This window comes from Oncorhynchus masou, chromosome 32, assembly GCF_036934945.1.
Source record: "Oncorhynchus masou masou isolate Uvic2021 chromosome 32, UVic_Omas_1.1, whole genome shotgun sequence".
In the NCBI taxonomy this organism is placed as follows: Eukaryota; Metazoa; Chordata; class Actinopteri; order Salmoniformes; family Salmonidae; genus Oncorhynchus; species Oncorhynchus masou.
Genome location: NC_088243.1, coordinates 12,943,603 through 12,968,812, shown reverse-complemented (window position 1 = coordinate 12,968,812; position 25,210 = coordinate 12,943,603). Strand labels below are relative to the sequence as shown.

At 43.7% G+C, this 25,210-nt stretch overlaps 1 protein-coding gene across 3 annotated transcripts in view; it reads left to right on the top strand.

Moving 5' to 3' along the window:
- LOC135525601 (transmembrane protein 229B-like) overlaps window positions 1-15,698 on the top strand; it is a 34,422-nt gene extending 18,724 nt beyond the window's left edge. For 2 of the 3 annotated variants that reach the window (XM_064953321.1, XM_064953320.1), the window contains one exon: window positions 11,586-15,698. In XM_064953321.1, coding sequence (XP_064809393.1) covers window positions 11,785-12,357 — 573 coding nt within the window. In that variant the 5' untranslated portion in view covers window positions 11,586-11,784 and the 3' untranslated portion in view covers window positions 12,358-15,698. The remainder of the gene's footprint in view (window positions 1-11,585) is intronic. The other variant, XR_010453196.1, reaches the window with a different exon arrangement.
- The last annotated feature ends 9,512 nt before the right edge of the window (window positions 15,699-25,210 follow it).

Genomic DNA, 25,210 nt, shown 5'->3' with positions numbered 1-25,210 from the left:
CATCGCTGGACCAGACAGGACTGGCAAAAAGTGCTCTTCACTGACGAGTCGCGGTTTTGTCTCACCAAGGGTGATGGCTGGATTTGCATTTATCGTTGAAGGAATGAGAATTACACCGATGCCTGTACTCTGGAGTGGGAGAGATTTGGAGGTGGAGGGTCTGTCATGGTCTGGGGCGGTGTGTCACAGCATCATCGGACTCAGCTTGTTGTCATTGCAGGCAATCTCAACTCTGTGCGTTACAGGGAAGACATCCTCCTCCCTCATGTGGTACCCTTCCTGCAGGCTCATCCTGACAGGACCCTCCAGTATGACAATGCCACCAGCCATACTGCTCGTTCTGTGCTTGATTTCCTGCAAGACAGGAATGTCAGTGTTCTACCATAGCCAGCGAAGCGCCCGGATCTCAATCCCATTGAGCACGTCTGGGACCTGTTGGATCGGAGGGTGAAGGCTAGGGTCATTCCCCCCAGAAATGTTTGGGAACTTTTAGGTGCCTTGGTGGAAGAATGGATTAACATATCAGAGCAAGAACTGGCAAATCTGGTGCAGCCCATGAGGAGGAGATTCCCTGCAGTAGTTAATGCAGCTGGTGGCCACACCAGATACTGACTGTTACTTTTGATTTTTACCCCCGCTTTGTTCAGGGACACATTATTCCATTTCTGTTAGTCACGTGTCTGTGGAACTTGTTCAGTTTATGTCTCAGTTGTTGAATCTTGTTATGTTCATACAAACATTTACACATGTTCAGTTTGCTGAAAATAAATGCAGTTGACAGTGAGAGGATGTTTCTTTTTTTGCTGAGTTGATAAACCAAAAGCTTCCTTGGCAGCAGACACCCTCACTGCAAAATAAACTAAACCAGCTTGCAGATTGCAGATTTAACTCACAAAGGCTTTTTAATCACAAAGACAATAGCACCCACATCTCCCTCCTTGCCACTTCCCACTCTTACACATCTACCCCACCCCTACCTCCCCATTCCTTTCCAGGTTCCTCTCTCCTCTAGGTTTCTGCCATCCCAGGAACCCCCCACGCTCCCTCCCCCAGCCCGTCCAAGGCCGCCCTCCCCTTCCCGAACCACTTGTCATCACAGAGCAGGAGGTCAACAGACTCTTTAGAAAACAGAACAGCAGGAAGGCTGCTGGCCCAGATAAGGTATCTCCATGCAGCCACACTTAAGCGCTGCACTGACCAGCTCTCCCAGGTTTCCACAGACGTATTCAACCAGTCACTAGCGCACTGTTCCTGCCCTTTTCAAATCTTCCATCGTTGTTCCAGTCCAGAAGAAACAAAAGATGTCCTGCCAGAACAACTACGGACCTGTAGCGCTCCCCTCGCTCATCATGAAAGCTCCTTGTACATTGAGCTCCTGGTACTCTCATCACAAAACCAGCACTCCCTCGACCCACTGCAGTTCGCCTACAGAGCCAACATGTTGTTGGACGACGCTGTCAACTTAAGTGTTTCCTCAACATGGGCCTTTACTAAATCCTCAAACACCTCGATAACCCAAAGACATACAGTATACAAGGATATTGGACTCTGCGTTCAACACCATCATCCCAGAACTGCTACAAGATAAACTCTCCCAGCTGACCATGTTTAGCTCAATCTGTCAGTTGATCACTGACTTCCTGACCAACAGGATGCAACACGTGATGCTTGGCAAATCTCTTTCTGACTCTTTATCCCTCAGCACCGGAGCGCCGCAAGGATGTGTGCTCTCACCTCTACTCTACTCACTCCACACCAACGACTGCATCTCCAACATCGCATCTGTCAAACCACTAAAGTTTGCAGATGACATCACTCTGGTTGGTCCATGTACCATGGAGAGTTCGACTGGCTGATTGTCATTAGGGAATTGAATACTACCAGTGCAAGTCCAGTGTGGACATTACCGTGACCCAATGGTCACGTGGAATTTTACTGCGGTCATGACATGACTGTTAGTGTGGCAGTGTCACTGCAACAGCTCTGTGTACCTGTATGACAGAGTGGTTGTATGACAGAGTGGTTCTTTGACAAAGTGGTTGAAGGATGCCCTCGCTGATAGGGCCTCCAGACACCTGATACTAGTGGTGCCTACTGCCTATGTGTGTCTGGCCTTGCATCCCTTATTTATACAGTCTCTGGTCTGACCTGCGTATTTACACTACAGAAAGTAAGGGCACGTGATGCACACAGATCATATGGGTTACTCAAATCAAATGTTATTGGTCACATATACATGGTTAGCAGATGTTATTGTGAGTCGAGCGAAATGTTTATGCTTCTAGATCTGACAGTGCAGCAGTATCTAACAGGTAATATCTAATTCCACAACAAAACCTAATACACACAATCTAGTAAAGGAATGGGATGAGAATATATAAGTATAAAATATATGGATGAGCTGTGACAGAGCGGCTAAGATGCAATAGATAGTAAAGAATAGATAGTGAAGGACACAGTATATACAGTGGGGCAAAAAAGTATTAAGTCAGCCACCAATTGTGCAATTTCTCCCACTCATCATAGGTACACTTCAATATGACAGACAAAATGAGGGGGAAAAAATCCAGAAAATCACATTGTAGGATTTTTAATGAATTTATTTGCAAATTATGGTGGAAAATAAGTATTTGGTCACCTACAAACAAGGAAGATTTCTGGGTCTCACAGACCTGTAACTTCTTCTTTAAGAGGCTCCTCTGTCCTCCACTCGTTGCCTGTATTAATGGAAGCTGTTTGAACTTGTTATCAGTATAAAAGACACCTGTCCACAACCTCAAACAGTCACACTCCAAACTCCACTATGGCCAAGACCAAAGAGCTGTCAAAGGACACCAGAATCAAAATTGTAGACCTGCACCAGGCTGGGAAGACTGAATCTGCAATAGGTAAGCAGCTTGGTTTGAAGAAATCAACTGTGGGAGCAATTATTAGGAAATGGAAGATCTCACCCCGTGGGGTCAAAATGATCACAAGAACGGTGAGCAAAAATCCCAGAACCACACGGGGGGACCTAGTGAATGACCTGCAGAGAGCTGGGACCAAAGTAACAAAGCCTAGCACCAGTAACACAGTACGCCGCCAGGAACTCAAATCCTGCAGTGCCAGACGTGTCCCCCTGCTTAAGCCAGTACATGTCCAGGCCCATCTGAAGTTTGCTAGAGAGCATTTGGATGATCCAGAAAAAGATTGGGAGAATGTCATATGGTCAGATGAAACCAAAATAGCACTTTTTGGTAAAAACTCAACTCGTCGTGTTTGGAGGACAAAGAATGCTGAGTTGCATCCAAAGAACACCATACCTACTGTGAAGCATTGGGGTGGAAACATCATGCTTTGGGGCTGTTTTTCTGCAAAGGGACCAGGACGACTGATACATGTAAAGGAAAGAATGAATGGGGCCATGTATCGTGAGATTTTGAGTGAAAACCTCCTTCCATCAGCAAGGGCATTGAAGATGAAACGTGACTGGGTCTTTCAGCATGACAATGATCCCAAACACACCGCCCGGGCAACGAAGGAGTGGCTTCGTAAGAAGCATTTCAAGGTCCAGGAGTGGCCTAGCCAGTCTCCAGATCTCAACCCCATAGAAAATCTTTGGAGGAAGTTGAAAGTCTGTGTTGCCCAGCAACTGCCCCAAAACATCACTGCTCTAGAGGAGATCTGCATGGAGGAATGGGCCAAAATACCAGCAACAGTGTGTGAAAACCTTGTGAAGAATTACAGAAAACATTTGACCTCTGTCATTGCCAACAAAGGGTATATAACAAAGTATTGAGATAAACTTTTGTTATTGACCAAATGCTAATTTTCCACCATAATTTGCAGATAAATTCATAAAAATATCCTACAATGTGATTTTATGGATTTTTTTTCTCATTTTGTCTGTCATAGTTGAAGTGTACCTATGATGAAAATTACAGACCTCTCATCTTTTTAAGTGGGAGAACTTGCACAATTGGTGGCTGACTTAATACTTTTTTGCCCCACTGTACATATGAGATGAGTAATGTGAGATATTTAAACATTCTTCAAGTGACATTATTAAAGTGACCTGTGTTCCATTTATTTAAATGGCCAATAATATCAAATCTGTAGGTAGGCAGTCCCCTCTCTGAAATGGAAGCTATTTTTCAACCTCTCTGTCCCAGCTTTGATGCACCTGTACTGACCTCGCCTTCTGGATGGAAGTGGGGTGAACAGGCAGTGGCATGAGTGGTTGTTGTCCTTGATGATCTTTTTGGCCTTCCTGCAACATCGGGTGTTGTAGGTGTCCTGGAGGGCAGGTAGTTTGCCCTGGGTGATGCATTGTGAAGACCGCACCCCTCTTTGGAGAACCCTGTGGTTTTGGGTGGTGCAGTTGCCATACCAGGTGGTGATACAGCCCGACAGGATGCTCTCAATTGTGCACCTGTAAAAGTTAGTGAGGGTTTTCGGTGACAAGCCACATTTTTTCAGCCTCCTGAGGTTGAAGAAGCGCTGTTGCGCCTTCTTCACCACACTGTCTCTGTGTGTGGACCATTTCAGTTTGTCGGTGATATGTATACCGAGGAACTTAAAACGTTCCACCTTTTCCACTACTGTCCCATCGATGTAGATAGGGGGGTGCTCCCTTCGCTGTTTCCTGAAGTCCACGATCATCTCTTTTGTTTTGCTGACATTGAGTGAGAGGTTATTTTCCTGACACCACATTCCGAGGGCCCTGACCTCCTCCCTGTAGGCTATCTTGTCGTTGTTGGTAATCAAGCCTACCACTTAGTGTCGTCTGCAAACTTGGTGATTTGAGTTGGAGGCGTGCATGGCCACGCAGTCATGGGAGTACAGGAGTGGGCTGAGAACGCACCATTGTGGGGCTCCAGTGTTGTGGATCAGTGGAGTGGAGATGTTTCCTACCTTCACCACCTGGGGGCGGCCCATCAGGAAGTCCAGGACCCAGTTGCACAGGGCGGGGTCGAGACCCAGGGTCTCAAGCTTAATGAGGAGTTTGGAGGGTACTATGGTGTTGAATGCTGAGCTGTAGTCAACAAACAGCATTCTTACATAGATATTCCTCTTGTCCAGATGGGATAGGGTAGTGTGATGGCAATTGCATCGTCTGTGGACCTACTGGGGTGGTAAGCATATTGGAGTGGGTCTAGGGTGTCAGGTAGGGTGGAGGTGATATGATCCTTGACTCGTCTCTCAAAGCACTTCATGATGACAGAAGTGAGTGCTACGAGGCGATAGTCATTCCGTTCAGTTACCTTAGCTTTCTTCGGAACAGGAACAATGGTGGCTTTCTTGAAGCATGTGGGGACAACAGACTGGGATAGGGATTGATTGAATATGTCTGTAAACACTCCTGCCAGCTGGTCTGCACATTCTCTGAGGTCGCAGCTAGGGATGCCGTCTGGGCCGACAGCCTTGTGAGGGTTAACATGTTTAAATGTTTTACTCACGTTGGCCACGAAGAATGAGAGCCCACAATCTTTGGTAGCGGGCCGTGTCGGTGGCACTTTATTTTCCTCAAAGCGTGCAAAGAAGTTTTTAAATTTGTCTGGGAGTGTCACGATCGTCGTCAAGGAAATGACCGGTCCAAGGTGCAGCGTGACACTCTGTAAGGCTATACATGCCACTAACAAAGACAACAACCCACAACTGAGAAAAGGAAAAAAAGGCTGCCTAAGTATGATTCCCAATCAGAGACAACAATAGACAGCTGTCCCTGAGAATCATACCAAAAACAAAGAACCAGAAAGCATATTTTATTTTACTAGGCAAGTCAGTTAAGAACAAATTCTTATTTTCAATGACAGCCTAGGAACAGTGGGTTAACTGCCTGTTCAGGGGCAGAACGACAGATTTGTACCTTGTCAGTTCGGGGGTTTGAACTTGCAACTTTCTGGTTACTAGTCCAACGCTCTAACCACTAGGCTACCCTGCCGCCCCATAGACTTTCCCATCCGAGTCACACCCTGACCAAACAAACATAGAGAATAAAAGGATCTCTACGGTCAGGATGTGACTGCAACACGTCGATGTCCACGAAAGGGCTGGTTTTCTTTTTGTAATCTGTGATTGTTTGTAGACCCTGCCACAGGGTTTAAGTTGTTGAATTTCAACTCCACTTTCTCTATACTGACGCTTTTCTTGTTTGATTGATTGTTTGATTACTCTCTTTATATGATAACGTTGTGTTTATCCTGATTCCAGGGGCCATATGTAGCTTCTCAGAGTAGGAGTGCTGATCTAGGATCAGGTCCCCCCTCTTTATGCAATCTTATTAATTTTGATCTAAAAGCAAAACTGATCTGAAATCTGTACGCCTACTCTCAGACTCTTGATACATATAGCCCCAGATATATGGGTAATATTTAGGGTCTCCGCAGTGCCAAAAAGGAATCCTACAGGGCTCACTGCTCTGCAAAAGAGGAAGACTACAAGAACAACAGGAACAGGGGGGCCAAGAGAAAGCTCCACTCAGGAATGAAGGCAGCCAAACATCAGTACAAAGTCAGCCTAGAGCAGCAGTCTTCCAACAACGGCTGCTTGTCTGTCTGGAAACTAAAATACATGACCAACTACAAACCTAAAGCTCCCCCGGCAGCAGATGACTCACTGACAAATAAACTAAACCAACTTTATTTCAGATTTAACTCACAAAGGCTTTTCAATCACAAAGACAATAGCACCCACATCTCCCTCCTTGCCACTTCCCACTCTTACACATCTACCCCACCCCTACCTCCCCATTTCTTTTCAGGTTCCTCTCTCTAGCTCTCTGCCATCTCAGGAACCCCCCACGCTCCCTCCCCCAGCCCGTCCAAGGCCGCCCTCCCCTTCCCCAACCACTTGTCATCACAGAGCAGGAGGTCAACAGACTCTTTAGAAAACAGAACAGCAGGAAGGCTGCTGTCCCAGATAAGGTATCTCCATGCAGCCACACTTAAGTGCTGCACTGACCAGCTCTTCCCGGTTTCCACGGATGTATTCAACCAGTCACTAGAGCAATGCACTGTTCCTGCCCTTTTCAAATCTTCCATCGTTGTTCCAGTCCCGAAGAAACAAAAGATGTCCTGCCAGAACGACTACGGACCTGTAGCGCTCCCCTCGCTCATCATGAAAACCTTTGAGCTCCTGGTACTCTCATCACAAAACCAGCACTCCCTCGACCCACTGCAGTTCGCCTACAAAGCCAACAGGTTGTTGGACGACACTGTCATCTTAAGCTCTGCGTTCCAACACCATCATCCCAGAACTGCTACAAGACAAACTCTCCCAGCTGAACATGTTCAGCTCCATCTGTCAGGCCAAAATGTTCAATCTTGGTTTCATTAGACCAGAGAATCTTGTTCTCAAAGTGTTCAATATTGGTTTCATTAGACCAGAGAATCTTGTTCTCTGGTCTAATGAAACCAAGATTGAACACTTTGGCCTGACAGATGGTGGTTGTCCTTCCGGAAAGTGGTTGTCCTTCCGTAAGGTTCTCCCATTTCTCTGGTCTAATGAAACCAAGATTAAACACTTTGGCCTGACAGATGGTGGTTGTCCTTCCAGAAGGTGGTTGTCCTTCCGGAAGGTTCTCCCATTTCTCTGGTCTAATGAAACCAAGATTATACACTTTGGCCTGACAGATGGTGGTTGTCCTTCCGGAAGGTGGTTGTCCTTCCGGAAGGTTCTCCCATTTCCACAGAGAAACTTTGGAGCTCTGTCAGAGTGACCATCAGATTCTTGGTCAACCCCCTGACCAAGGCCCTTCTCCTCTGATTGCTCAGTTTGGCTGGGTGTCCAGCTCCAGGAATAGTCTTGGTGGTTCCAAACTTTTTCCATTTAAGAATGATGAAGGCCACTGTGTTCTTGGGGACCTTCAGGTCTGCAGAAATTGTTTGGTACCCTTCCCTAGATATGTGCCTCGACACAATCCTGTCTTGGAGTTCTATGGAGAATTCCTTCGACCTCATGGCTTGGTTTTATGCTCTGACCTGCACTGTCAACTGTGGGACTATAGCTCTATGCTCACTCTACTTAGTTGTATAAAATGTACATTACCAACCAAACGTTTGGACACACCTACTCATTCAATGGTTTTTCTTTATTTTACTATTTTCTACATTGTAGAATAGTGAAGACGTCAAAACTATGAAATAACCCAATGGAATCATGTAGTAATCAAAAAAGTATTAAATCAAAATATACAGTGCCTTAAGAAAGTATTCGGCCCCCTTGAACTTTGCGACCTTTTGCCACATTTCAGGCTTCAAACATAAAGATATAAAACTGTATTTTTTTGTGAAGAATCAACAACAAGTGGGACACAATCATGAAGTGGAACGACATTTATTGGCTATTTCAAACTTTTTTAACAAATCAAAAACTGAAAAATTGGGCGTGCAAAATTATTCAGCCCCTTTACTTTCAGTGCAGCAAACTCTCTCCAGAAGTTCAGTGAGGATCTCTGAATGATCCAATGTTGACCTAAATGACTAATGATGATAAATACAATCCACCTGTGTATAATCAAGTCTCCGTATAAATGCACCTGCACTGTGATAGTCTCAGAGGTCCGTTAAAAGCGCAGAGAGTATCATGAAGAACAAGGAACACACCAGGCAGGTCCGAGATACTGTTGTGAAGAAGTTTAAAGCCGGACTTGGATACAAAAAGATTTCCCAAGCCTTAAACATCCCAAGGAGCACTGTGCAAGCGATAATATTGAAATGGAAGGAGTATCAGACCACTGCAAATCTACCAAGACCTGGCCGTCCCTCTAAACTTTCAGCTCATACAAGGAGAAGACTGATCAGAGATGCAGCCAAGAGGCCCATGATCACTCTGGATGAACTGCAGAGATCTACAGCTGAGGTGGGAGACTCTGTCCATAGGACAACAATCAGTCGTATATTGCACAAATCTGGCCTTTATGGAAGAGTGGCAAGAAGAAAGCCATTTCTTAAAGATATCCATAAAAAGTGTTGTTTAAAGTTTGCCACAAGCCACCTGGGAGACACACCAAACATGTGGAAGAAGGTGCTCTGGTCAGATGAAACCAAAATTGAACTTTTTGGCAACAATGCAAAACGTTATGTTTGGCGTAAAAGCAACACAGCTCATCACCCTGAACACACACCATCCCCACTGTCAAACATGGTGGTGGCAGCATCATGGTTTGGGCTTGCTTTTCTTCAGCAGGGACAGGGAAGATGGTTAAAATTGATGGGAAGATGGATGGAGCTAAATACAGGACCATTCTGGAAGAAAGCCTGATGGAGTCTGCAAAAGACCTGAGACTGGGACGGAGATTTGTCTTCCAACAAGACAATGATCCAAAACATAAAGCAAAATCTACAATGGAATGGTTCAAAAATAAACATATCCAGGTGTTAGAATGGCCAAGTCAAAGTCCAGACCTGAATCCAATCGAGAATCTGTGGAAAGAACTGAAAACTGCTGTTCACAAATGCTCTCCATCCAACCTCACTGAGATCGAGCTGTTTTGCAAGGAGGAATGGGAAAACAATTCAGTCTCTCGATGTGCAAAACTGATAGATACATACCCCAAGGGACTTACAGCTGTAATCGCAGCAAAAGGTGGCGCTACAAAGTATTAACTTAAGGGGGCTGAATAATTTTGCACGCCCAATTTTTCAGTTTTTGATTTGTTAAAAAAGTTTGAAATATCCAATAAATGTCATTCCACTTCATGATTGTGTCCCACTTGTTGTTGATTCTTCACAAAGAAATACAGTTTTATATCTTTATGTTTGAAGCCTGAAATGTGGCAAAAGGTTGCAAAGTTCAAGGGGGCCAAATACTTTCGCAAGGCACTGTATTTTATATTTGAGATTCTTCAAAGTAGCCACCCTTTGCCCTGTTGACAGCTTTGCACACTCTTGGCATTCTCTCAACCAGCTTAATGAGGAATGCTTTTTCAACAGTCTTGAAGGAGTTCCCACATATGCTGAGCACTTGCTGGTTGCTTTTCCCTCACTCTGCGGTCCAACTCATCCCAAACAATCTGAATTGGGTTGAGGTTGGTTGACTATCATTGGTCAAATAGCCCTTACACAGCCTGGAGGTGTGTTTTGGGTCATTGTCCTGTTGAAAAACAAATTATTGTTCCACTAAGCACAAACCAGATGGGATGGTATGTCGCTGCAGAATGTTGTAGTAGCCATGCTGGTTAGGTGTGCCTTGAATTGTAAATAAATCCCTGACATGGCCACCAGCAAAGCACCCCCATACCTCCTCTGTGCTTCACGTTGGGAACCACACTTTCAAAAATCATTCGTTCACCTACTTTGCACCTCACAAAGACACAAAATATTACTTTTGGACTCATGAGACCAAAGGACGGATTTCCACCAGTTTAATGTCAATTGCTTGTGTTTCTTGGCCCAACCAAGTCTCTTCTTATTATTGGTGTCCTTTAGTAGTGGTTTCTTTGCAGCAATTTGACCATGAAGGACTGATTCACAGTCTCCTCTGAACAGTTCATGTTGAGATGTGTCTGTTACTTGATCTCTGTGAAGCATTTATTTGGGTTGCAATCTGAGGTGCAGTTAACTCTCATAACTTCCTCTGCAGCAGAGGTTACTCTGGGTCTTCCTTTCCTGTGGCGGTCCTCATGAGAGCCAGATTCATCACAGCGCTTGATGGTTTTTGTGACTGCACTTGAAGAAATGTTCAAAGCTCTTGAAATGTTCCAGATTGACTGACCTTCTTGCCATAAATAATATGGACTTGGTATTTTACCAAATAGGGCTATCTTCTGTATACCACCCCTACCTTGTCACAACACAACTGATTGACTCAAACGCATTAAGAAGGAAATCAATTCCACAAATGTACTTTTAACAAGGCACACCTGTTAATTGAAATGCATTTCAGGTGACTACCTCATGAAGCTGGTTGAGAGAATGCCAAGAGTGTGCAAAGCTGTCATCAAGGCAAAGGGTGTGAAGAATCTCAAATATAAAATATATTTTGATTTGTTTAACACTTTTTTTGGTTACTACATGATTCCATATGTGTTATTTCATAGTTTTGATGTCTTCACTATTATTCAACAATGCATAAAATAGTCAAAATAAAGAAAAACCCTTGAATGAGTAGGTGTCCAAACTTTTGACTGGTACTTGTATGTAAACTTTGTGTAAACTCCGCTGTCTGTATTCTCTCTCTAAATGTTGTCTATCACGAGCAGCACCATATCACCAATAAACGTTTTTAGTATGTGTAAATGTATTTGTTGAATAAAGGTTATTCTGAACTTTATGATCCGTCGTTTTACTGCTTCTCACGGTTCTATAATTGAAAACTGACATGGTTTGAAATGCAAACTGATGTTGATTGAGGACCGGTAGCCAACAACGCTAGAAAGGAATGGCCAGAGTCCTCTACCCACCTACAGTCTAATCATTAGCAGTCGGGGTACTTTCCACAATAGGCCTATTGTCTGTACTTAAAACAGTCCTTGTAATACTCTGTGCACCATCACCACAAGGACACAAGGTAGGTTTTAGAGAGCCAGAGAACCTCTGTTACTCCTGTCTCGTTCTATAACGCCACACTGCCTAACTCACTTTTCTCTCCTTTATCCCTCTCAGACATGTATTTCTCGTCCACGGGATAAAAGGAGAGGGATGGTCATAATGGTGTAATTGAACAGGGGACCTCTCACACACCAAACCAACCATTAGACCAAGAGAAAATCCTTCAGGTCTTAAAGTGACATTTGGGCATAAAACTCTCAAGCACGACTACCTCATCACGAAGGCGTGGCGATTCAAAATAACCCCTACTACAATGGCAACCACAGCCCCTACGCCGGTGCCTCTGACTGTCCTGTGTCGCTGGTACCTGTACGCCATCCACGGCTACTTCTGTGAGGTCATGTTCACCGCCGCCTGGGACTTTGTGGTCAACCGCGACTGGAAGTTCCCTGGTGTTACCAGTGTGTGGGCTCTGTTCATCTACGGGACCTGCATCCTCATTGTGGAGCACATGTACCTGGCCCTCCGAGCTCTCCAGTGCCCCCTGCTGCTGCGATGCCTCATCTATACTGTATGGACGTACATCTGGGAGTTCAGTACAGGGCTGTTGTTGACCCAGTTCGGGGCTTGTCCCTGGGATTATTCCCATTTTCAGTATAACTTCATGGGGTTGATCACGGCAGAGTACGCCCTGCCATGGTTCTGTGCGTCATTCATGACGGAGCAACTGGTTATACGCAACACACTGCGGCTAAGGATGGACACAGACGGAACAGAGGACGTCAAGTCTGATGCAGGTTGGGGAGAAGATGGGGGAGGAGGGGGGAGGAGACAACGGGTTGAACAAGGAGGTACAGAGGTAAATGGTTTCCTGAAAGTGGACTGAGGACTGAGCAAAGAACACTGAGGTCCAGTTTTAAAGACACTGATAACCCTAATAGTGGACTAAATAGCCTTCTCAAGGGATAATCTCTATTGAAAGTGCTTTTTAGTCCAGGACTAGGCTTAATCTGGGTCCAGAAAACGGTCCCTGAATCGTAACTCTTCTTTCTGGGAAATGTACATTGAATATTTATTTAACAGCATTCAAAGTACTGTAGTTATGTAGCTTCAGGTTGCAATCTGAAGTAAGTTCTGTATTGACTATCAAATACTGGGTCCTAAAGCAATGCAATAGCTTCAATACATTGTCATGTGGAGAATGCTTTCTAAAGTTAGTGATAGAGTTCTGTATGCACTGCAGTCTGTTTCAAAAGGCAATTGATTTAGAGTAGTCTACAACTCAGTTAGGTGTACTCTTATAATGTACTGTATGTATTGCACATGCCCAAGCATGCTATATGAATGATGTCTCAGGTACCTACATTAACTGTGGGCTGTATCTACTGTTCTTCCAAATGAAAGAAATCAGGATTTCTATGTTCAAAACCAGAACCTCGAACCGTGGCAATGTCTAGAGTTACCCTCCTGTGGATTTGCACTCTAACCCCACTTGTCATTGTATTTGACCTTTATTTAACTAGGCAAGTCAGTTAAGAACAAATTCTTATTTACAATGACAGCCTAGGAACAGTGGGTTAACTGCCTTGTTCAGGGACAGAATTACATATGTTCACCTTGTTGGCCCAGGGATTTAATCTAGCAACCTTTCAGTTACTGGCCCAACACTATAACCACGAGGCTACCTGCTGAACTTGGTTCAGTTTATCAACCAGCTAATTATTAGAATCAGGTGCGGTAGGGTTGGGGTGAAAACCTACAGGAGAGTAGTGCTCTAGGAATTGATAAGATACTGCACCTGAATGCTTGATCTGAAGTGTCATATGAATACTGTATTACCACAAATCTTTCCCAACATCCAAATCCTGTAGTTGGTGCGAGATTTGATTGGTTCCTTCAGAGATTATATTGGCACCAACAACAACCATAGGATTTGACAAGACAGCACAAACAGATGTGGGACCTTAGAGATAGAATTACATTCTGTGTGTGGGACAACCAGGATACCTCAAGCCACGCGGATTCAAAAGCAGTAGATCAACAATGCAAAGTGATGACGATTATTGTAATTTTTTTTTCAATCGCTTTGGTGCTATTTCCACAAGTATGTGGGGAATTTTCAAAACTCTTCGTACAAAACTCCAAACTGTACTGCACTTTTTGTGCATTCATTTTGTTTGAAGCCATCCTTCACCACACAGCCATTGATCCAAAGATCCAAGTTTACTGTGAAATACAATAAGAACATTGATTTAATCACCAAAACACAACAATGATATCTTCTCAATTTAGTTATTTTAACAACCAGTTAATCAATAGTAAAAAAAATGCAAAAAATACATGTTTAAAAAATGCCCTTTGAATGTAACATGCTACTGTACTATAAATTACAGTACATTACACTGTTTTCACATTACACTTGCACTACCCATTCAAATGTACTGAACCTCAAATGTCCATCATTTCTATACCATGTGTGATCAAAGGTGTGAAAATGGAAGAAATCTTTCATCTTTCACAATCATTGATGCAGAAATGTAATGTATTGTTCAAATATCATTACAACATACTGTAGGTGTATTGTAACCAATTGAAAGGAATGTTAAAAACAAAAACAATGTTTAACAGGCATTAGTTTGCATCAAAGGTTGTCTCGAGAATTTGGCCATAGGCTCATATCGACATGGCAGTAAATGTCCTCATTGTTCATGCTCGTGGAAAAAAACATTTTGGCATGGTGAATCCAAGCCTTACATAGTTCTGGATTTGATGTCACTGCAGGCCTCATCCATGGCCTGAATGAGGGTGGTACGCTCATGGGGATTGCAATCATACATCTTCTACCTGTATTGTAATCATGTATTGTATTTTACAGTATTGAATTGTAATTATATGTGTTATTGTGGCCCTGTACGTGGCTCAGTTCATAAGGGCACGGCACAAGCAACACCAGAGTTGTGGGTTCAATTCCCATTGGGGTCACAGATGAAAATCTGCAGACTCACTGTTGTCACTTTGGATAAAAATGCATGCTATGTAAATTGAATATATTACAGTTACAATGCAATTTTATTTAAGCGGTGTGACCCCCCCCCCCCCCCCCCATCAAAAAGACCCCAGCAACTTCATTCTGGACACATATGTACTGTATAGGGGATGCAGTTGTTACATACATCACATCTCTGATCTTGTTAATATCAGATTTTGTCTTACTGTGAAGTCAAATCCTAGTCATCATTACATTATTGTGCGTTATAGTATACGGTGTATCATACTTCATGTGTTTCTAGTTCATTTTCATTATGTACAAAATCTGTGGTAGACAAAACACTTTCAAATCTATAGGTTTAACAAACTGTTCAGTGATGAGCAACTAAGAGCAGTCGGATTCAGTAATAGTATAATGTATTTTAACAAATCAGACGAGCATGATATAAAAAGTAATGTGAGCATTGCATTGTGAAACGAAATTACCCGTATATGAGCATGTCTTGCAATGCGTAAATATGTATTTCTAGATTTAACACAGATTGTTTGGTGAAAAAGTGATTGTATCATTCTGTGTGTTGTACTTAGTTTTGAAACAACTGCCTTTTTGATGATCTGTTTTGAGTTTTGTTGAACAGTTGTGAAAATGTACCACATATTTGTGAAAATTGCACCAAAGGTATTTACATTTTTTTTTTAAATGTATTCAAACATGTAGGCCCTAACTGGATATTTGAGTCTAATCTACAACTACCGGTATATGTCAGTAGGCATAGAACATTGGGTGCTGCTCATGTCTTTATACAAGAAATCCATTGCTTTGATGATGCAATTATAGTAATGAGAATTTACAAGCCACACAAATGAAATATGCAATGGAAAGTGTGTGTGTCTGCATGTTCAGTGATGGTGGGGGAGAGGCTGATCTCTCACCACATAAACCTAAGACTTCGTATGCATGTAACAAAGTTATTGTCAGGTGTACTTATTTCCAAACTTTAGTTTTCTTGGTTCGACAAAAAAAAAAAATACTATGACATACTGCACTGTATTATATCACACATGTATTGTGTATCGTTTGTGGAATAAATGTATTTATTTGACCATAAAATCTGTTGCTCTTTGGTTTTAGGCTGGGTATCTGTAAAGCACTCAATGACAACTGGTGATTTCTAAAGAACTTTATAAAATACATTTGTGAGTTGAACCACTTCGCTTCACTACAGTCTCAGATCAAATCAAATTTATTTGTCACATACACATGGTTAGCAGATGTTAATGCGAGTGTAGCGAAATGCTTGTGCTTCTAGTTCCGACAATGCAGTAATAACCAACAAGTAATCTAACTAACAATTCCAAAACTACTACCTTACACACAAGTGTAAAAGGATAAAGTATATGTACATAAAGATATAAGAATGAGTGATGGTACAGAGCAGCATGGGCAAGATGAGGTAGATGGTATAGAGTACAGTATATACATCTGAGATGAGTAATGTAGAGTATGTAAACATTATATTAAGTAGCATTGTTTATAGTGGCTAGTGATATATTTTTACATCAATTTCCATCAATTTCCATTATTAAAGTGGCTGGAGTTGAGTCAGTGTGTTGGCAGCAGCCACTCAATGTTAGTGGCGGCTGTTTAACAGTCTGATGGCCTTGAGATATGTTTTTCCTGTCTCTCGGTCCCAGCTTTGATGCACCTGAACTGACCTTGCCTTCTGGATGACAGCGGGGTGAACAGGTAGTGGCTTGGGTGGTTGTTGTCCTTGATGATCTTTATGGCCTTCCTGTGGCATTGGGTGGTGTAGGTGTCCTGGAGGGCAGGTAGTTTGCCCCCGGTGATGCGTTGTGCAGACCTCACTACCCTCTGGAGAGCCTTACGGTTGAGGGCGGAGCAGTTGCCATACCAGACGGTGATACAGCCCGACAGGATGCTCTCGATTGTCCTGAGGTTCATCTCCTGTTTTGTTGATGTTGAGTGTGAGGTTATTTTCCTGACACCACACTCCGAGGGCCCTCACCTCCTTCCTGTAGGCTGTCTCGTCGTTGTTGGTAATCAAGTATACCGCTGTAGTGTCGTCTGCAAACTTGATGAATGTTGGAGGCGTGCATGGCCACGCAGTCGTGGGTGAACAGGGAGTACAGGAGAGGGCTCAGAACGCACCCTTGTGGGGCCCCAGTGTTGAGGATCAGCGGGGTGGAGATGTTGTTACCTACCCTCACCACCTGTGGGCTTCCCGTCAGGAAGTCTAGTGCCCAGTTGCACAGGGCGGGGTCGAGTTTGGAGGGTACTATGGTGTTAAATGCTGAGCTGTAGTTGATGAACAACATTCTCACATAGGTATTCCTCTTGTCCAGATGGGTTAGGGCAGTGTGCAGTGTGGTTGCGATTGCGTCGTCTGTGGACCGATCTCCATATAGTATACAAACCAGTTTAAAATCTATATATAGTAGACAAACCAGTTTATAATCTATAGGTTTACCAAACGTTTAAGTGATTAACCATTAAGCACAGTTGGATTAAGTGAAATGTGTTTAAACAAATGAGAAGAGAATCATATGGAAAGTATTGTGAGCATGGTGAAAAAGTTAGTGTGATTTGGTGTGTTGTACTTAGTCAATTGAAAATGTGCTTAAAGTTTTGAAAAAAAATCTAGCATTTTTGATGATCTGTTTTGAGTTTTGTACTATGAGTTGTGACATTTTATCACATACTTGTGAAAATAGTTCCAAAACGATAAAAAAATACTAAGATAGATGTGAAACAGGATAAATGCGAAAGTCATATTTCCTCGGCTTAAATCATGTGGTCATTTAGAAAGTTAACAATGCAGTTATCCTACCTACAGTATATGATGAACTTTACTAATAAGAGCCTTCGTGTAAGATGACGCCGGAGAGCAAGTCTGCCGTTTCATGGGTTCTTTTAACCAACCATATTGTTTTGTTCGTTTTTTAGCATTTTTTATAACTTATTTTGAAATAAATGTTGCTGCTACCGTCTCTTATGACCGAAAAGAGCTTCTGAACGAGAGGGATTTACTCGAACAGGCCCTCATCCCCGTCATTCGCAGGAGAAAGAGACGGAAAAGATATTGCGGAAAGAGATCGGGTGCCGACGAGTGGCTAATCTGCCCTTGCCATCAGTACTACTGGCCAACGTATAATCGCTGGGAATTAAATTGGACGATCTAAAAGAATGTATATCCTACCACCCGGACATTTCGCAGAGTCATGGCAGAACGACGACATGAATGACATATAGCTGCCGTGTTATACACTGCATCGGCAGGATAGAACAGCAGCATCTGGTAAGGCAGGGGGTGTTAGCCTATGTATATTTGTAAACAACAGCTGGTGCACGATATCCAAGGAAGTCTCAAGCTTTTGCTCGCCTGAGGAAGAGTATCTCATGATAAGCTGTAAACGACACTATCTACCTAGAGAGTTTTCATCTGTATTTTTGTAGCTGTCTACATACCACCACAGACTGATGCTGGCACTAAGATTGCACTCAATGAGCTGTATACCACCATAAGCAAAAAGGAAAACGGTCATTCAGAGGCGGCGCTCCTAGTGGACAGGGATTTTAAAGCAGGGAACTTAAATCTATCAGCATGTTAAATGTGCAACCAGAGGGGAAAAAACTCTATAGACCACATTTACTCCACACACAGAGACGCGTAAAAAGCTCTCCCTCCCCCTCCATTTGGCAAATCAGACCATACTTCTATCATCCCGATTCCTGCTTACAAGCAATAATTAAAGCAGGAAGCACCAGTGACTCGGTTAATAGAAAAGTGGTCAGATGAAGCAGATGCTAAGCTACAGGACTGATTTGCAGCACAGACTGGAATGTGTTCCGGGATTCTTTTGATGGCATTGAGGAGTACACCACATCAGTCACTGACGTCATCAATAAGTGCATCGATGATGTCGTCCCCACAGTGACTGTACGTACATACCCCAACCTGAAGCCATGGATTACAGGCAACATCTACACTGAGCTAAAGGGTAGAGCTTCCGCTTTCAAGGAGTGGGACTCTAACCCGGGAGCTTATAGGAAAACCCTGCTATGCCCTCCAACGAACCATCAAACAGGCAAAGCGTCAATACAGAACTAAGATAGAATTGTACTGTACTACACTGGCTCCGACACTCGTCGGATGTGGCAGGGCTTGCAAACTATGACAGACTACAAAGTGAAGCACAGCCGAGAGCTGCCCAGTGACACGAGCCTACCAGATGAGGTAAATTACTTCTATGCTCGCTTCGAGGCAAGTAACACTGAAACATGCATGAGAGCACCAGCTGTTCCGGACGACTGTGTGATGACGCTCTCCACAGCCGATGTGAGTAAGACCTTTAAACAGGTCAACATTCACAAGGCCGCAGGGCCAGACGGATTACGTGTACCTCGAACATGCACTGACCAACTGGCAAGTGTCTTCACTGACATTTTCAACCTCTCCCTGTGAGTCTGTAATACCAACATGTTTCAAGCATTCCACAATAGTCCCTGTGCCCAAGAACACTAAGGTAACCTGCCTAAATGACTACCGACCCATAGCACTCACATATGTAGCCAATAAGTGCTTTGAATGGCTGGTCATGGCTCACATCAACACCATTATCCCAGAAACCCTAGATCCACTCCAATTTGCATACAGCCCCAACAGATCCACAGATGATGCAATCACTATTGCACTCCACAATGCCCTATCCCACATGGACAAAAGGAACACCTATGTGAGAATGCTATTCATTGACTACAGCTCAGCGTTCAACACCATAGTGCCCTCAAAGCTCATCACTAAGCTAAGGACCCTGGGACTAAACACCTCCCTCTGCAACTGGATCCTGTACTTCCTGACGGGCCGCCCCCCCAGGTGGTAAGGGTAGGTAACACCACATCCGCCACGCTGATCCTTAACACGGGGGCCACTCAGGGGTGTGTGCTCATTTTCCTCCTGTACTCTCTGTTCTCTCATGACTGAACGGACAGACACAACTCCAACACCATCGTTAAGTTTGCCGATGACACAACAGTGGTAGGCCTGATCACCAACAACGACAAGACAGCATATAGGGAGAAAGTCAGAGACCTGACCGTGTGGTGCCAGAACAACAACCTCTCCCTTAACGTGATCAAGGAGGATGATTGTGAACTACAGGAAAAGGAGGACCGAGCACGCCCTCATTCTAATTGATGGGGCTGTAGTGGAGCAGGTTGAGAGCTTCAAGTTCCTTGGTTTCCACATCACCAACAAACTAACATGGTCCAAGCACACCAATACAGATGTGAAGAGGGCACAACAACACCTATTCCCCCTCAAGAGACTGAAAAGATTTGGCATGGGTCCTCAGATCCTTTAAAGTTTGGTTGCATCACTGCCTGGTATGGCAACTGCTCGGCCTCTGACCACAAGGCACTACAGAGGGTAGTGCGTATGGCCCAGTACATCACTGGGGCCAAGCTTCCTGCCATCCAGGACCTCTATACCAGGTGGTGTTTGAAGAAGGCGGTAAAAATGGTCAAAGACTCCAGCCACACTAGTCATAGACTGTTCTCTCTACAACCACACGGCAAGCGGTACCGGAGCGCCAAGTCTAGGTCCAAGAGGCTTCTAAACAGCTTCTAGCCCCAAGCCTTAAGACTACTGAACATCTAATCAAATGGCTACCCAGACTACTTGCATTGGCCCCCCATTACTCTGCTGCTACTCTCTGTTATTATTTATGCATGAGTCACTTCACTTTATTAACTCTACTCACATGTATATATTGCCTCAATTATCTAAACTAACTGGTGCCCCCACACATCGACTCTGTACCGGTTACCCCCTGTATATAGCCTCGCTATTGTTATTTTACTGCTGCTCTTGAATTATTTGTTACTTTATATCTTACAGTTTTTGGTATTTTTCTTAAAACGGCATTGTTGGTTAAGGGCTTGTAAGTAAGCATTTCACTGAAAGGTCTACACCTGTTGTATTCGGTACATGTGACAATAAAATTTGATTTGATTTGACATTTCTCATTCTCGCCCACCTCAAGCTGCACAGTGTTGCAGTGCATTAACGTTGTTCTGCCACACGGTGTCGGTCTTTCACTACAAAATAATGAGATCAGCGGGGTTGTTTTGTCAGAGGCCAGTTGCATGTTGGGTTTCGGAACACACAGTTTGGGGGCTTATGGTTTTATTTAGGTCTACAGTGTAGGCCCACTAATTCAATTCCAAAAATAGTTGTAGTTAGGCATCAAAAATGGTTGTATTTTAAAAAATAATCCAAAGTAGGTCTTGGCAAAAACTTAAACACTCACACATACATGAGCTAAAGCAAGAGCTCTATACCAGACCAACCAACCCAACCAACAAGAGCAAATGGCTTAAATATCACCTTAAAACTAGATAAGCTACAATAAGCATTTATTTAACATTAAAAAAAGTAATAAATAGTAGAAAACGTAATATTATGTCACTGACATTTCAGAATGGGCGGTGATCTAGGCCTACGTGGGTGAAGTGCGCGCTCTCTAGAACATGAGATTCTCAAACTGGTGGGTAGCCTAGGCCAGGGGCTCCCAAACGCCACGTCTGTTTCAAAGGGCACAAGCACTGTTCATGACACAAACTGTTCACAACTCTCTTGTTGGTGGAGAGAACATTTTGCAGGTTTAAAGTTTATTCCCTGCAATTCTACACATTTTATCATGGGGTACAGAGAACAATTTGCAGTTGTAAAGCTAATTTTCTTGGAATTCTATACATTATGCCATGTCTTATGTGTATTCGTGTGATATTTGAGTGACTCGAACATTGCTACAAAATCTATGGGATTAAACACGTAGATAAAAACAAACGTTTGCTGACTTGGGGTCGTTGATCTGGACGTTTCTGACAAGGTATAAAGAGCTCTCTAAGGTCTACAATTTCCACTTGTGCATTCTAATATTACAACTTTCAAAATTGAGTTCCTTAAAGAAAAGAGGAACCACGGGTTGGCAACCACTGTCCTAGGCCTAGACATGGCGGTAGTAATGGTACAAATTAAACAGTGTTTTTTAGGCAAAATAAGAGATGCCTCGGTCTAAGCATGAACATAAATAATCAATATCGCTAAGCATGAAAAAAGAGGCAACTCAAATTACACGTGACAGCGCGAGATAACAGACAATGGGGAATGCATCAGCGGTACTCTAAAAGGGATGTTAGGCTTGAGCACAAGCAGAAATATCAGTTACCATACATACCACATGTTCAGATGGACAATTTCCTGTTTCACGTCATCTTCATGGGAATTTACTTTCCTCTGTTTTTAAATTGTCAATGACATTACGGCCTTGAAGGGATTTCTTCATCATCTCCTTACACTGCATCCCTCACCTTTTCTGTGTGTGTTTGTGTGTGTGTTTGCGTTTGTGTTTTTAAAGCCTGGATCTAGGTTTATTACTTATCTAGACAGATCCTTTAAGTTTCTGGCTCCTGTGCTCAGGGCTTGGCCCTCAGTTCAGTCACGGCCCTGCCAGTAGAGATATGAGCTCACTTGAATCACAGGTGAGGTGAGAGAGGGTGTGTCCTCTCTGCCCCTGAAGACACACACACACACACACACACACACACACACACACACACACACACACACACACACACACACACACACACACACACACACACACACACACACACACACACACACACACACACACACACACACACACACACACACACACACACACACACACACACACACGTCAGGCCCCACCCTCTTTCACCTGTACCTTACTATACCAGCTCTCCTCCAACCACAGTCCAGCTCAAATACGGAAAGGGGGTGTTATCCACCTGTATTAATGGAATCCACTTTCCCAGCAGCTACTGTATTTGTCTTTAAACCTTGTGTGTTTGAGTTATTCATGGCAAGTTTTCAATTGAACCAAGAATCAAGGAGGAAGCAGCCGCAGCGACACTAGACCTCCCATCCCACATTACATGTGGTTTATAAAGGCATGAAGATAAGGAGGGCAGGGCTGGAGGGTGGTATGAGGGCAAGGCTGGAAGGTGGTATGAGGGCAGGGGTGGGAGTGGTATGAGAGCAGGGGTGGGGGTGGTATGAGGGCAGGGGTGGGGGTGGTATGAGGGCAGGTGGTGGGCGTGGTATAAGGGCAGGGGTGGTATGAGGGCAGGGGTGCAGGGTGGTATGAGGGCAGGGGTGGGGTGTGATATGAGAACAGGGGTGGGAGTGGTATGAGGGCAGGGGTGGTATGAGAACAGGGGTGGGGGTGGTGTGAGGGCAGGGGTGGGAGTGTTGTGAGGGCAGGGGTGGGAAGTAGTAGTGAGTGTTTGTGTGCATGCCTGCTTGCTTGTGTGTGTGTGTGTGTGTGTGTGTGTGTGTGTGTGTGTGTGTGTGTGTGTGTGTGTGTGTGTGTGTGTGTGTGTGTGTGTGTGTGTGTGTGTGTGTCTAGTGAAGACCTATGGAAAACTAGGACTCATTGAGTCACTCTTTCCCCATCTGGTCCACTTGGCAAACTGAACCGGGTCTCTCCTCCTCCAGTCTGGTTTGGACGGTACAGAAGACCAGGGTGTGTGTTATAGATTACACCTCCTCTGGGTGCAAACTCAACATTTAATACATTGCAACTCTACAGTGCCTTGCGAAAGTATTCGGCCCCCTTGAACTTTGCGACCTTTTGCCACATTTCAGGCTTCAAACATAAAGATATAAAACTGTATTTTTTTGTGAAGAATCAACAACAAGTGGGACACAATCATGAAGTGGAACGACATTTATTGGATATTTCAAACTTTTTTAATAAATCAAAAACTGAAAAATTGGGCGTGCAAAATTATTCAGCCCCTTTACTTTCAGTGCAGCAAACTCTCTCCAGAAGTTCAGTGAGGATCTCTGAATGATCCAATGTTGACCTAAATGACTAATGATGATCAATACAATCCACCTGTGTGTAATCAAGTCTCCGTATAAATGCACCTGCACTGTGATAGTCTCAGAGGTCCGTTAAAAGCGCAGAGAGCATCATGAAGAACAAGGAACACACCAGGCAGGTCCGAGATACTGTTGTGAAGAAGTTTAAAGCCGGATTTGGATACAAAAAGATTTCCCAAGCTTTAAACATCCCAAGGAGCACTGTGCAAGCGATAATATTGAAATGGAAGGAGTATCAGACCACTGCAAATCTACCAAGACCTGGCCGTCCCTCTAAACTTTCAGCTCATACAAGGAGAAGACTGATCAGAGATGCAGCCAAAAGGCCCATGATCACTCTGGATGAACTGCAGAGATCTACAGCTGAGGTGGGAGACTCTGTCCATAGGACAACAATCAGTCGTATATTGCACAAATCTGGCCTTTATGGAAGAGTGGCAAGAAGAAAGCCATTTCTTAAAGATATCCATAAAAAGTGTCGTTTAAAGTTTGCCACAAGCCACCTGGGAGACACACCAAACATGTGGAAGAAGGTGCTCTGGTCAGATGAAGCCAAAATTGAACTTTTTGGCAACAACGCAAAACGTTATGTTTGGCGTAAAAGCAACACAGCTCATCACCCTGAACACACACCATACCCACTGTCAAACGTGGCGGTGGCAGCATCATGGTTTGGGCCTGCTTTTCTTCAGCAGGGACAGGGAAGATGGTTAAAATTGATGGGAAGATGGATGGAGCCAAATACAGGACCATTCTGGAAGAAAACCTGATGGAGTCTGCAAAAGACCTGAGACTGGGACGGAGATTTATCTTCCAACAAGACAATGATCCAAAACATAAAGCAAAATCTACAATGGAATGGTTCAAAAATAAACATATCCAGGTGTTAGAATGGCCAAGTCAACGTCCAGACCTGAATCCAATCGAGAATCTGTGGAAAGAACTGAAAACTGCTGTTCACAAATGCTCTCCATCCAACCTCACTGAGCTCGAGCTGTTTTGCAAGGAGGAACGGGAAAAAAATTCAGTCTCTCGATGTGCAAAACTGATAGAGACATACCCCAAGCGACTTACAGCTGTATTCGCAGCAAAAGGTGGCGCTACAAAGTATTAACTTAAGGGGGCTGAATAATTTTGCACGCCCAATTTTTCAGTTTTTGATTTGTTAAAAAAGTTTGAAATATCCAATAAATGTCGTTCCACTTCATGATTGTGTCCCACTTGTTGTTGATTCTTCACAAAAAAATACAGTTTTATATCTTTATGTTTGAAGCCTGAAATGTGGCAAAAGGTCGCAAAGTTCAAGGGGCCAGAATACTTTCGCAAGGCACTGTATATCTGACATGGTGCAGGTGTCTTATTTTTTTAAGCCCATAACCATGTGTGTGAGGTGTATACTTTTCTATAGATTTGTTTAAAACTACCAAGAAACACTCTGTGTGACCCTGATTAATACCACTTGCAGTCAAAGAGGAACTGCTTTCTGGTTGGTCTGAGTGACCTTTCTGTTTGAGCATATAGCTCTAGAAAAATAAATAAATGGTACTCTATATACTGCTACCAATGCCTGAAGAAGGCAGTGCTAAACCCTAGATTTACCTACTGCAGTCAATTGTTGGGACCATATTTAGAGTGTGAATTTACCTACTGCAGTCAATTGTTGGGAGCATATTTAGAGTGTGAACTTACCTACTGCAGTCAATTGTTGGGAGCATATTTAGAGTGTGAACTTACCTACTGCAGTCAATTGTTGGGAGCCTATTTAGAATGTGAACTTACCTACTGCAGTCAATTGTTGGG